We start from the raw sequence: 12,891 nt of genomic DNA on the forward strand, positions 1-12,891 counted from the left end.
ATAAAAACAAAAAATTTTGATGTAAAATTAACAAAAAACAGAGATTAATTAAAGCTTTGTATTCTTAATCTTTTCTGATAGCTCAGCCGATACGTAAACAAACCTAAATAATGGGTCGTATCTTCTTGTATCCATAAATCTTAATAATTCGTTATGGAATGAGTCAACAGTCTTACGTAGTATCTTAAAATGCTCTTCTAAGAGGTTTTTATTGTAAGCAGCGACAGTAAATTCTGCAGTTCTAATAACAAGTCGTTCGATTTCAATTGGATATATCTGAAGCATATTTCCGCAGAACATTAGAAGCAAAACTCTTGTTAGAACTCGTAGAATTGCTTGATTTGCGCATGGTTGAGCTTTATATCCATCTTCATACATTGTATCGAAGATATCAAGCATGGATTTGACAGCAGCTGTAATATTTGTTGCATCTCCTCGTTCACACATTTCTCCAACTGCTTTATATAAATCAGTTGTATTTGCTTCAATGGAATCAGAGTTTAAATGTATATCAGTGAGAAGACTTGTTACGATTCTAAGCGAAAAATCGTAAGCATTTGGTACTTTTGGATCAAATTGTGCAGCTTTGAGTAAAGCGAGGCACCAATCGCTGAAAAATTGACGTCTGATTTCAGTAAGCAGAGCATCAACGTTATTTTGTATTTGATCCGCTGAATCATTTAAATATCTGAATCTATAAACGCAAACAAGTAAATCTACAAAAGGAATTTGCGATGGCTTAGCACAATTGAATGATGAATAGAATCTTGTCTGTAAATTGATCAAATTTTGATATAATTCTTCTGTAACGGAGTCCATTTCGAATTTAAATGTTGGAATTACTTTAGGCAATGTATTATAGTTTGGCATTTGAGCTGTATTTGATGTTTCGACAGTAATTGCGGAATAAAGTTTATCAGTTTTTTCTGATTTAAAATAAATGTGTTGGATTTTATTATCGGCTTTATATTTGCAATGCACGCCATGTTTACCCCTTTTCATTTCTTGAACATTGTTTGTTGATATCTGTACAACTGGTTTAGACCAATCTTTTGTTAATACCATAAAACTATCTTTTCCAGTTATCAAAATTGCTGGTTCTAAGTTCTTCTCCCCCTTTTCATCTTTCGTATATTCAATATGGAATATAGATCCATAATAGCGTGGTGGGAGAAGAGTCGCCATAAATTTTTTTTCTGTTAGAGGTAACGCTTTTTGTTATCTTGATCAAAAAGAGATTTTCAGATTTTTACAGCAGAAGAGGAAAATATAGTTTGTGTGCTAGTGTTTGAAATCATAAGAATTTTGAAATTCAGACCAATGAAATTGATTTTAAGGATACCCTTACGTGTCAGATTTTTTGCGCATACGAAGAAGTCATGCTAGACATGAGCTATAAACCTGAAATTTTAGCAACATATTTAAAACTTTTTAAACTACAATACACTTTAATATTCAAGAACAAAAATCTTCTTTTTAGAAATTACATAATTATTTTATGTGAAATCTATATAAAAACATATTTTGCGAGCGTAACTTTTTTCTTTATAAGCACCTTATATGACTGATAAACTGTGAAGGCACATAATTGTTAATTCATAGAGTTGATATGTTTCCAAAATTGAGAGGAAATTTGAAAATTGAATACCCTTTCAATTCAATTTTCAAAAGATATCAGCTCCTTCAATAATTGAAGGACGATTTTGATCATTTGCTCTTAAAACAAGTATGCCATGGAGAAAAAAGTTACGCTCGCAAATCTGAAATATAACTATCATATAAAAAAATTAAATTTCTAATTTTTTACTCTATAGATATTATTGGCCATTTGTGTAATGCATAAAAGTTTATGTCATATGCATACATTTGGAAGTATGGGAGACGAGGGAAATTACTTCTATGAGGGACTAGGATTTTTAAAAATTTCTCTATCGGACTCACCATTCAATTTCTCGAAAATTAAAAAAAATCAATAATAGCTAAAATGTATTATGCATAACAAATTTTAATGTTACACGGTATTTTTTGAACTTCATGACATGAATTTTCTTTATATTATTTTTTTTGGATTTTCTATGATTTATGCGATAGGCTGGAACAACATTGTAAGTGCAATGATATCATTTATAGAGAAATCTAAAACTTCAGCATTCAGAACTCGCAACCACAAAAATATTCATTTGCTAAGTAAGTAAAGTTGATTAAGTTCGACACTTAGCTTTTATACGTAAAACCAAGTGTGTATTGTTATTTCTTGTTAAATTATTGAGAAAAAAATAAATTGTAAGAGAAACGATACTGATTATTGAAATAATATTGAGGGTAGCTGCAGATTTCTTCATTAACATGCCGGAAATTTGTTAATCTTGGTTTTCTATCATAAAATCTGTCGAAGAATCTAAAAACGGAGATATGAAATAGAGATCATGTAAATCTAGAGTATCCTGTCAGAAAAATAGACTAAGCATGTAACCCTTTTTTGGTCATAAACACTTTTTACCACTTAGTCATACAGATGATCATTAAATTTAAACGAGCACTTTTTGTCAGAATTTATTCTTTTACAAAGACAGAAGATTTTAGTATTATTTAATATTAGTGCTGTAGCAAAATTCAAAAAACGGTGAAAATTCAGTGAATTTATGAATTCACATTTTTTTTCGACATTTTTCTTGATATATCCATGCACATTAAGAACACAGCTTTGATACGCTTAAAAAAGCATATTTCATATGAAATTGTTAAAGAAATAAACAATTTATATAAAAATTGCACTTATGGGCAGTTTAGATATATAATTTATATATAACATATATACAAATCCATAGACAAAGTGCAATAACTACAATGTTGTAGAAAATTACAGCAGAAATACTGACTTTTTGAAGGATAATAAGAATTCTTCTAAATGTTGTATTTTTATAATTTGATTGATTTTTTTTTACTATTTCATTAATCTTTTATGAATAATAATTATTTTTAATATATGTGCTATTAAAATTTCAAATTTTGACTAATATATCTAAGTTATCTGAACGAAACATTTAGAAAATATCATACTTACATTGAAATAGCAAGTAGAGCATATTAATAGCAAGTTTCTTGGCTTTATATCTATCATCTATTGTTGTTTGATCAAACAAAATTCACTCTATTATATGGTGTCAATTAATTAAAACAATTTTTAATAGTTATTTATTTAGTGCGAATAAGTGCAAACTCATAAATGAATAACTTAATAGTAGAAATGAATTATCTGATATAAATCTCACATTTTGTCCATCAGAAATACTTTAATTGCATACGCATAACTATTAGTAATACGTCTGGAGTGTCAATTAATAACAATCCCACAACAAGTAAAATTCAGATTTTTATTAAACTTATTTTTTCCTAAAAGTTTTCTCAAATTACTATATATACATATGTGGATAAAATAATAGTAATATTGTAAAAAATTAGATAATTTTTTTTATTTGAGAACCTCTCAAAAGTTCATTCAATTTATCAATTGTTTCAGTTTGATGTATATTCATTTCTGGAGCCTAAAACTTTAGCAATCATGACAATATCATATTTTCTTTCTAACTACGCAATGTAAGGGTATCCTTAATAGATTAATATAAAAAGGTATTATGTGCTTTGCAAAATGCATTTTAGAACTTAGTACAAGGTTTTATTCAATTCTTGAACTTAGATATATAATTTCATAATTGAAATTTCATTATATTTATAATTTATATTAAATTCGCATATTAGCTAATCAAAATTACCATATTTACAGCATGGGATACAAATAAGGGCTTCATTGATTTAATGATTTATAGATCTTGCGACAAAAACTTTGAAAATTATCACTTAAATATCTTTGACTAATCAACATATCTTGAATTAGATTAAATTGCATAATGGCAAGTACAAGGAATATCGAAATCAGTTTCTGATGCCTTTGAGCATATCAATGATGTTTTCAACAATAATTGAAAAGTTTATTTTTTACAAAATTTTATGAACGTTGATGCGAATCAGTGGGTAACATTTGAAAAGGAAGTAGATAAAGATATAAATAAGATTAACAAAATGATTTTCTCAATGTTCAATGGTTCAAGAGGCAAAACACCTCGCACTCCTCGAAATTCGTCTGAACATAGAGCACCAAGAAATAGAGCACTCTCACCAAACTATCAAAGAAGTTTTCCTCAGAAAACTATTCAGATGAGAATAGCGGAACTCCGTCAAGCTGATCCAGATGTTCCATATACAAACTACACGAAGTTTCCTTTAAGGCCAAATGCTTCAGCAAGAATATGGCGGCCGCGATCTATACCAGGATTGGATATTCCTGCAAGGACAAACCCTGCCGTTATAACTTCAGAGAATTTTCAAAGAAATGGTTCAAGTCCTACTATGTATGCAACTACCCATAACTGATCTACATACGCTGTATGATCTATTTATAATTATTTCTTGCTCTAATTTTATCTTTTATTTACTAACGAGATTTACTATTTGCTTGTTCATTGTTGTTTTAATTCGAATTATCAATATCATACATTGTTATTACCTGTTACACTCATAAAAATAAATTGTTTGATTAATTTCAATCTGGAAAATAATTTCATGCATTAATGATAAGAATTGAACTGTTTCATTTTATCAAATTGAATTTTCATGCTAGTTTGACTAGATTTTATCCTAATATAGCAGTTTTGGCATACAAAAAAATATGAATTCTTATTGATTTTGTTTGGTTTACCAAATTAGTGATGTGAACCACTACAATAACATGTTTTTACGGTAGTATAGTAATGTTTATCATTTTCATCTTGAATTCATATTCCGAAATTAATTAGGAAAGATTTTTAAGCTAGATAATCTATTCAATTAACTAACTTCCCAATTCTATCCAACAAAATGTAAAACATGTTGTAAAAAAACGAGTGAAGTTACCGTTCAATAATTTTCCACATAGGACCATTATTAATAAACTTTTGATCTTGTAATAAACAGAAATTCATCAAAAGTGACAGCTCTCAATTTTTTGACATTTGTAAATTCTAAATTGAATGAGAAAAATGAAATAATACTAAGCATAATACAATATTCTAGATTTAATTATAATTAGGAAAAAGTTAGTTTTGAGAGTACTTTTCATAGGCATATAGAATGAAATCTTCTGAAAAATAATATCACATAAACTCATATTATTTTCTAATATATAACTATTTTATATAAAAATCAAATTCAATGATCTTAAAAGCGAAGGATAAACCTCAAAATTTACGAATATAATGAGTGGGAATATAATGCTTATCTATCATAAAACCATATGAAATATCAATTTTTGCTTTACGCCTAATTTTTGACGACAATTAGCAAAAAATGTTAAACGTTAACACTCAGTCCATTTGAATATGAAAAATAAAATTGACTTTGATTAAATGTTTTTATTTATCATGCAATTTTTCTTGCGACCAAAGATTTGAATAAAATTTCAAAAAATAAGATAGCTTAAAAAATAATATACGGTAGTGTTTACTAATAGATGAATAGTATATAAATTCTATTAAAATGGATTTGATCCAAAAAAATATATAAAATTTGATCATAAATAAAATCGTTTTAAATTACTTCTTCATTTAAGGGTGCCCTATAGACGATAGACCACCCTCAGAAAAGCACTTTTAAGGCTATTATATTGAGAACTAGAATCCGGATAATCCATTCATTCGAGTTCTAATAAGGTTAATTTTGTGATGTTTACATTATCGTTATAGGGCACCCTTAAATTATAACAATTATTTTTGGTTTTATATTTTTTGGATCAAATCCATTTTAATAGAATTTATATACTATTCATCTATTAGTAAACACTACCGTATATTATTTTTTAAGCTATCTTATTTTTTGAACTTTTATTCAAATCTTTGGTCGCAAGAAGAATTGCATGATAAATAAAAACATTTAATCAAAGTCAATTTTATTTTTCATATTCAAATGGACTGAGTGTTAACGTTTAACATTTTTTGCTAATTGTCGTCAAAAATTAGGAGAGAGGGTCAAAGTTGCTATTTGTCACTTTTCCACAAGAATATAATGGGGAAAAAGTTATCATATAGTTGATCTCATTCACTGAGGTGAGAGATGCATGTAGTGTAATGTGATAAACAGTGGGATTGCTGCTCTAAGTCCTAGGTTCGAGACACATTGGCTTCATTTTTCTCTTTTTTATTGACGTAAACTATTCAATTTTTGTGTTCCCCATTCAAATTTCAGAATTTTTTTTGCAGATTTCACGCTACATTCGAAGTTACCTTTTGTAACAACCACCACTGCCTACGAAAGACGAAAGTGTGTCACGATTTCACCCGGAAATCCGACGGTTGTTTAAGAGTAAGCACTTTTGGCACCTACTCCAAAAATTAGGCGTCAAGCAAAAATTGATATTTCATATGGTTTTATGATAGATAAGCATTATATTCCCACTCATTATATTCGTAAATTTTGAGGTTTATCCTTCGCTTTTAAGATCATTGAATTTGATTTTTATATAAAATAGTTATATATTAGAAAATAATATGAGTTTATGTGATATTATTTTTCAGAAGATTTTGTGTTCTTCTTCAAAATTTTATTTTTTTATTAAAAAGAATCTTTACAAAATATACATTTACTTTAATTAATATTTAAAAACGTGCTCTATCAAAAGTTCCAAAAATTCAATAATTTAGCTTTTCTGAGGTGTCACTTTTGATGAATTTCTGTTTACAACAATCTAAAGTGTAAATCAAAAGCCTAATGATAGTAGTCAGATTACCTGAATCTTATTTCCGAAATTATATGATATTTCAGAAATTAGGATTACGGTCTGAATAATAGTTAAATTAGGCCTATCATACAAATTGAAACTCATCGCTCAAGATAGAAACGTATTGCTACGATCATTAACCCAATTACGTCTATGCCAATACGAGGCAGTATAAACTATTGAAATTTCACATTGAATTCAATTAATTTTGACCATTTTTATTGTATAATAATTTCTATCTCAAGGCGAGCATTTTCAATTTTTGAATTTTTCAGAGCTCCTCACAAAACAGAATTTTTATTATGGTTGAATTTAAATCTTCCGGATAAAATTGCATAATAGCAATGTTTCAAAGCAATAACGCATTTTGCTAGCAAAACTTTACATCAAAATTTTCTATGGATGAACTAACTATCGATAACATAGAAGGGCGCGTTATCGATGGCTTTGAGATACGTGAACAGATAGGAAAAGGTGCCTCTAGCTCTGTCCGAATCGCGCGTCATATTCGTACGAATAATTTTTGCGCCGTAAAAATCATTGATTTACATGCACAAAGAAAGTCAGCATTTAATGGTATCATACGAGAAATAAGTGTTTTCATGCAAGTGAGCCATCCACATCTTGCAAAATTATTTCGTTTATCTCAAGTCGGGAATTTGCTCTTCTTTTTCATGGAATATGCATCCGGAGGAACGCTCTATCAATATGTAATGTCTCGAAAAGGGTTATCAGAGCAAGAAGCCCTTAGAATTTTTTCTCAATTATTTGACGTTTTCAATTATCTACAAACAAACTTTTTTATTGCTCACCGTGATATCAAAATGGAAAACATACTAATAGACAATAATTTGAACGTGAAAGTCATCGATTTTGGCCTTTCTGATACATTTTATTGCCATAAACTTACCGGAGTCGTTGGAACTCCCGGATACACAGCCCCAGAAGTAATAGGATGCAACGAGTACAATGAAAAATGCGACGTCTTCTCTTTAGGCGTTACATTGTATGCATCTCTTACAATGTCGATGCCATTTACTTTACAACAGAAAGATGCACGTCTTCTTATCGAAGAAGCTACAAATATTGCAAGACTGAGCGGTATCTCCCTAGATTTACAGAATCTTTTAGATATAATGCTCCAACCCCGTCCACAGCTAAGAGCATCGTTTGCGCAGATTGCCTCTCATCCGTGGCTCAGGAATACTGGAAAGAAAAGCTATAATTGCGCTCCGAGACCAATTGTTTACTACAAAGTTGAAAATTATTCAGATTGTCTTAAATTCAAGAGAAATCCAGAGAAGATTGACACGGATATTATAAGCCAATGCGAAACATACGGAATATCCAAAGAATTACTCGAAAAAGAACTCGAAAACGGAGAAATAAATGATGATACGACAATTTACTTTGTTCTCAAGAATCCACTACAAAATCTTCCAGCATTGCCAACAGTGCTGCCTCCCCTCAAAAAGAAGAAGACTCCGAAGCCTTTACACCTTGAAAATTTGGCAAAGTTCAAATCTCTCGCAACTTTGCAGATTACACATCGCAGATCGATTGTGCCTGGAAAGAGAATGCTGAGACCTTTGCATACTTAGATTTTTGGAAAAATAATTTTTTATCAAATTTGAAGGTTAACATTTTTGATGCATCAGCAATGTATAATTGTTGGCCTTGAAATGTTTGCTTAATTCAAAAAACTCTTTTTGATTATTATAAATAATTTGTTTGTTATTTTTTACTTAAATATAGAATTTGCGAGATTTTTGGCTTAATATCATCAATATTAAATTAGATTAATAGTATTTTGCATTATATTTGTGAAAAATTTTGTAATTTATATGTATAAAAGTGGGTGTTTATTAAAATTTTTGAAGACAAATGCTTTTATATAATGTAATCCTGATTCGAACAAAAATCTAATGTAAACAATCAACCAGAACAGCCACATTAATTAATGAATTCATTTTAATGATGATAGATAATCCTTTATATTACAACTTCCATAATCGTAACATGTTTTCCCATCTTTATTCTTTGCTTCTTTATCAGCTCCAACAGAGATAAGATATTTAACAACGTCAAGATGACCATGAATTGATGCACAAATGAGTGGAGTAGACCCGCCTTCATCCTTTGCTTCTTTATCAGCTCCAATAGAGATAAGATATTGAACAACTTCAAGATGGCCTTTTTGTGATGCACAGATGAGTGATGTACTTCCATAAATAGTCTTTGCTTCTTTATCAGCTCCGACAGAGATAAGATATTTAACAACTTCAAGATGACCTTTTTGTGATGCAAAAATAAGTGGTGTTTCTCCATATTTAGACTTTGCTTCTTTATCAACTCCAACAGAGATAAGATATTTAACAACTTCAAGATGACCATTATCTGATGCCCAAATGAGTGGAGTCAATCCTTTATTATCCTTTGCTTCTTTATCTGCTCCAACAGAGATAAGATATTGAACAACTTCAAGATGACCATTATCTGATGCACAAATGAGTGAAGTAATTCCATAATTAGTCTTTGCTTCTTTATCAGCTCCAACAGAGATAAGATATTGAACAACTTCAAGTTGACCTTTCATTGATGCATAAATGAGTGGATTCCATCCACCAGTACTTTTCACTTCTATATTAGCTCCAACAGAGATGAGATATTGAACAACTTCAAGTTGACCTTTCATTGATGCATGATCTAATGGAGTATTTTTAAAACAAGAAGGATATTCTTTATCACAACCACTTTCAATGAGAGATTTTACAAGATTGAGATTTCCTTTTTCACATGCTATATGAAGGACATTACCTATTTCCATAAAATTTTCGCTCTTAGTAGCCTCCTTTAACCAAAGACCTTCTTTGCATGCCTTTGAAATCATTCTTTGATTTCCTTGAGATGAGAGTTCTTCAAAGAAATTGTAAATTCTATAAAAATCATTAGAATTTTTAAGTTCTGAAATTTTTGATAGAACTTTTTCTTCGGTCATAATTTGATTGAGTTGGGATTGAAGTGATTCAATCTCTTTGTTACTTTTTTGTTTTTGCTCATGAATGGTTTTTAACTCTGCTTGAAGAATTTGTATTTTCTCTGTGTAATATGATTCTACAGTTTGCGATTGTATTAAAAAGTCAATAGTTCCATCAAGGAATGTCAGTTTAAGGTATTTCTTAGCAGTTTTCAGAAGATTGATGACTTCTTCATGATTTCGTATAGAAACATTTGCATAGCGAATACACATATATAAATCGTTTGCTTTGACTATAGATTTTGATTGCTTCAGAAGAGTATTGAAGTCATTTGTTGTCAAATTTGCAAATTTCATGATTTTTCTGATATCTTGGACTTCGAACGTAGTAAATAACTTATCATCATCAATGTAATCTTTGATGTGAGCTGCAGTATACTCAAAATTCTGAACAAGCGATTGACTCATTAATTTTATGTTACTTTACAAATTCTTTGAATTTTTTTCCCACTATTTCATTGTTATCAAAATTGAGATTGAATGCACACGTTTCATGAAGAGATTGTTTGTTTATTCGATTAGATTAGGTATTTGTTGAGATATTGTACCAAAGATGAGAAATAAAGTCAACTTTCCGTTCTTTTTTTGTACTTTTTAAGGTTCACTTACGACATTCTGGCATTTTCTTGCAAAATCGGTAAATTACAATCGCAAAAAGGTATAACAGCCAAACAAGGCACTATATGGTGATTTGCAATACCAAAACTCATTATATCTAATGAATTTCATAGAGTTTTATAAAAAAAAATTTTCTGATTATTAAAAACACATATATACAGTATTATTTACAATAAGTTATAAAGCATTAACAAGGTCATTTTCTTTAGAGTCTGTTCTCAAAGGAAGTAACTTTCTTGCCAAATCAACTGCTTTTGGCTGCATGTTCAAATCTTTCTTAATTTGAGAAATTCTGTCTGCAGGAGTGCACATTAACTTTGCTGCTTTGTCCAAGTCCTCAAACTTACTATTCACGAAATCTAAATTGAATTTTGCAAATGCGTTCGAGTACTCGCAAATATCCATTGATAACTGCATTGTTCCTTCAGGAAAATCATATTTCAATTCAAGAAGAGTGTTGATTATTGTGTCAATCAGCTCTTTGCAAAGTACAGAACAGAAAGAGATGTTGTTTTCTCCTGATAAACTTTGACTTTCTGAATAAATCGAATTTGGTCCTGTCAAAATTTGACAAATTTCAGTACAAGGTTGAGAAATTGATCCTAAAACGTTTTGGCGAAGGAATGATTGCTTGAAAGTCTTCGTGGAAACAATATTCTTCACTTTGTCAACGATTGTACTGATGCATATCTCCAAATTCTTTGTAATTCCTTCTTCAAGAGAATTTACAAGGGAATCTCTTTCTTTCAGGAAGGCATCGTGGTCAATAGGCTTCTGCTGTAGGACTGGCTTCAATATCTGGTTGTATTTAGCTTCAATCGTGAGGATTGTCATGTTAATAACAGATGTGATCGCGAAAAACTTCGGAACAATGGAGACATCGTTATCTTTCTGCATGCAGATACGACAAGCATCAAGATACGTGATCAAATAATCACGTAGATTGCCTTGAATAATGATATCAATTAAATTTTTCAAAATCTGGTGTTTCTTTGATGGATCCGATAAGACAATGCATCGTTCCCATGCAGAGGCACCAGCAGTGAGGATAGTAATTGGTAACTGAGGATTAAATTCCGAAAAAATGTCATAATTTTCTTCATCACGCTTTGAGAGCCATTTCTTTGAGTTTTCGATAATAGCTCTGAGCTTTGTAAGAACAGGAGCAACACTTGTACTCATCGCCGTTGCAACTGCGAGGTTTTCAATCCTTTCATATTCGTATTGGAACGGTCTGAAGGTATTTTCTGTAATGTTCTGGTTATTAAATGAAGATCCATCTAATGCCCATATTGATTTTAGCATTTCGTTTGTTTCATTGTGAATTTTGAAAAACATTTCTGAAAATCTGTCTTGTTTCTGGGATAAATAATGTTTGAGAACGTTTGTAATGTAAGGATTGAATACTGCTTCAAAAACCATCTGTACAAGCGTTGATTTTGGTTGTTGACTCTTATTAAAAATTGTATCCATGATTTCCCAGTTTTTCTTGCAATCTGTAATGAAGAAAGCACATGTTTCCCTATAATGGTCAATTAAGATGCTTTCATCCTCGAAAAGATACTTTTCTTTGAATAAAAATTTCTTTCCGGAATCTGACATAAGCAAGGCATTCCGCTTGAAGTAAATCTAGAGCAGCAGCGCATTTTGCTTGTTCGTATTTATTAACTTTTTGATTTTGTTGGAAAAGTTCGACAAGTTCCCTCTTCAAGTGTTCTCTGTAGTTTTGAAGGTTGGTCTTCGCGTTGGAAAGGAAATCTCCTTCTGCACTTGCGACAATTTTCAATAATTTTGCTGTAAGTTCAGCTCTTTGATATATTGATGAAGGGAATTTAACCTTGGCAATAAGTTTTTCAAGTGGATCGAATGCTGAAATCATTTTTTCTTCTACTGGAGCATCCGGATTATTTGGATCGGGTTGCGGTTGATTTGGTGCTTTGACCATTGGTGGATCCTCAAGTGGTACGTTAAATTGCTGAATATAGCTAATAACAATTGACATATCTTCTGCTCTTTGTACAAGAGAAGCAGCAACGTCAAGTTGGTCTGTAACCTTAGCGAAATCTGTGGAAATCTGATTTGTAGATGCATATAACTCGTTGGATTTGCTTTTGGTCGCAATAAGCTGTTCTTTAATGTTTGAAAGATTTGCTACGAAATCTTGTTGTTTAGCAGCAGCTTCATTAGCACAATGTTTTAAATCGAGAATATTACTTTCCCTCAGTTTCATTAAATCGATTTGATCAGCTTTGAGGGCCTTCTCAATATCTGATATTAAAAATTCAGTAACAGGAATCTTCTTGGAATCACGTTCACGAACAATGCTCATATATTTGCCTGCCGTAATTTGATCCAAGTAATAAATCGAACTCTCTTTTCCTTTCATTTGTCACTTTTATTTCAATTTTTTACGTTCGATTATTCGGAG

At 30.5% G+C, this 12,891-nt stretch overlaps 6 protein-coding genes across 6 annotated transcripts, besides 3 other annotated features; 2 read left to right on the top strand and 4 right to left on the bottom strand.

Annotated features, from left to right (window-relative positions):
• TVAGG3_0953610 (uncharacterized protein) lies at positions 1-1,210 on the bottom strand (the record flags this gene model as incomplete). Its single annotated transcript, XM_001581599.1, has 1 exon — positions 49-1,185. The coding sequence occupies one exon, from the start codon at positions 1,183-1,185 to the stop codon at positions 49-51; it is 1,137 nt and encodes a 378-aa protein (XP_001581649.1).
• Positions 1,211-4,001: 2,791 nt separating this feature from the next.
• Positions 4,002-4,973, top strand: TVAGG3_0953620 (uncharacterized protein; the record flags this gene model as incomplete). The annotated part of the gene is made up of 1 exon (XM_001581600.1): positions 4,009-4,431. The coding sequence occupies one exon, from the start codon at positions 4,009-4,011 to the stop codon at positions 4,429-4,431; it is 423 nt and encodes a 140-aa protein (XP_001581650.1).
• Positions 4,974-5,000: 27 nt separating this feature from the next.
• Positions 5,001-5,037: a mobile genetic element.
• A 606-nt stretch (positions 5,038-5,643) lies between these two features.
• Positions 5,644-5,783: a mobile genetic element.
• A 952-nt stretch (positions 5,784-6,735) lies between these two features.
• Positions 6,736-6,773: a mobile genetic element.
• A 433-nt stretch (positions 6,774-7,206) lies between these two features.
• TVAGG3_0953660 (protein serine/threonine kinase protein) lies at positions 7,207-8,409 on the top strand (the record flags this gene model as incomplete). The annotated part of the gene is made up of 1 exon (XM_001581601.1): positions 7,207-8,409. One exon carries the CDS (start codon positions 7,207-7,209, stop codon positions 8,407-8,409), a length of 1,203 nt encoding a protein of 400 aa, XP_001581651.1.
• A 365-nt stretch (positions 8,410-8,774) lies between these two features.
• TVAGG3_0953670 (ankyrin repeat protein family) lies at positions 8,775-10,253 on the bottom strand (the record flags this gene model as incomplete). Its single annotated transcript, XM_001581602.1, has 1 exon — positions 8,775-10,253. The coding sequence occupies one exon, from the start codon at positions 10,251-10,253 to the stop codon at positions 8,775-8,777; it is 1,479 nt and encodes a 492-aa protein (XP_001581652.1).
• Positions 10,254-10,640: 387 nt separating this feature from the next.
• TVAGG3_0953680 (exocyst complex component Sec10-like family) lies at positions 10,641-11,936 on the bottom strand (the record flags this gene model as incomplete). The annotated part of the gene is made up of 1 exon (XM_001581603.1): positions 10,641-11,936. The coding sequence occupies one exon, from the start codon at positions 11,934-11,936 to the stop codon at positions 10,641-10,643; it is 1,296 nt and encodes a 431-aa protein (XP_001581653.1).
• A 73-nt stretch (positions 11,937-12,009) lies between these two features.
• TVAGG3_0953690 (exocyst complex component Sec10-like family) lies at positions 12,010-12,849 on the bottom strand (the record flags this gene model as incomplete). The annotated part of the gene is made up of 1 exon (XM_001581604.1): positions 12,010-12,849. The coding sequence occupies one exon, from the start codon at positions 12,847-12,849 to the stop codon at positions 12,010-12,012; it is 840 nt and encodes a 279-aa protein (XP_001581654.1).
• Between the last annotated feature and the right edge of the window lie 42 nt (positions 12,850-12,891).

This window comes from Trichomonas vaginalis, chromosome I (assembly GCF_026262505.1).
Source record: "Trichomonas vaginalis G3 chromosome I, whole genome shotgun sequence".
Lineage (NCBI taxonomy): Eukaryota > Parabasalia > Trichomonadida > Trichomonadidae > Trichomonas > Trichomonas vaginalis.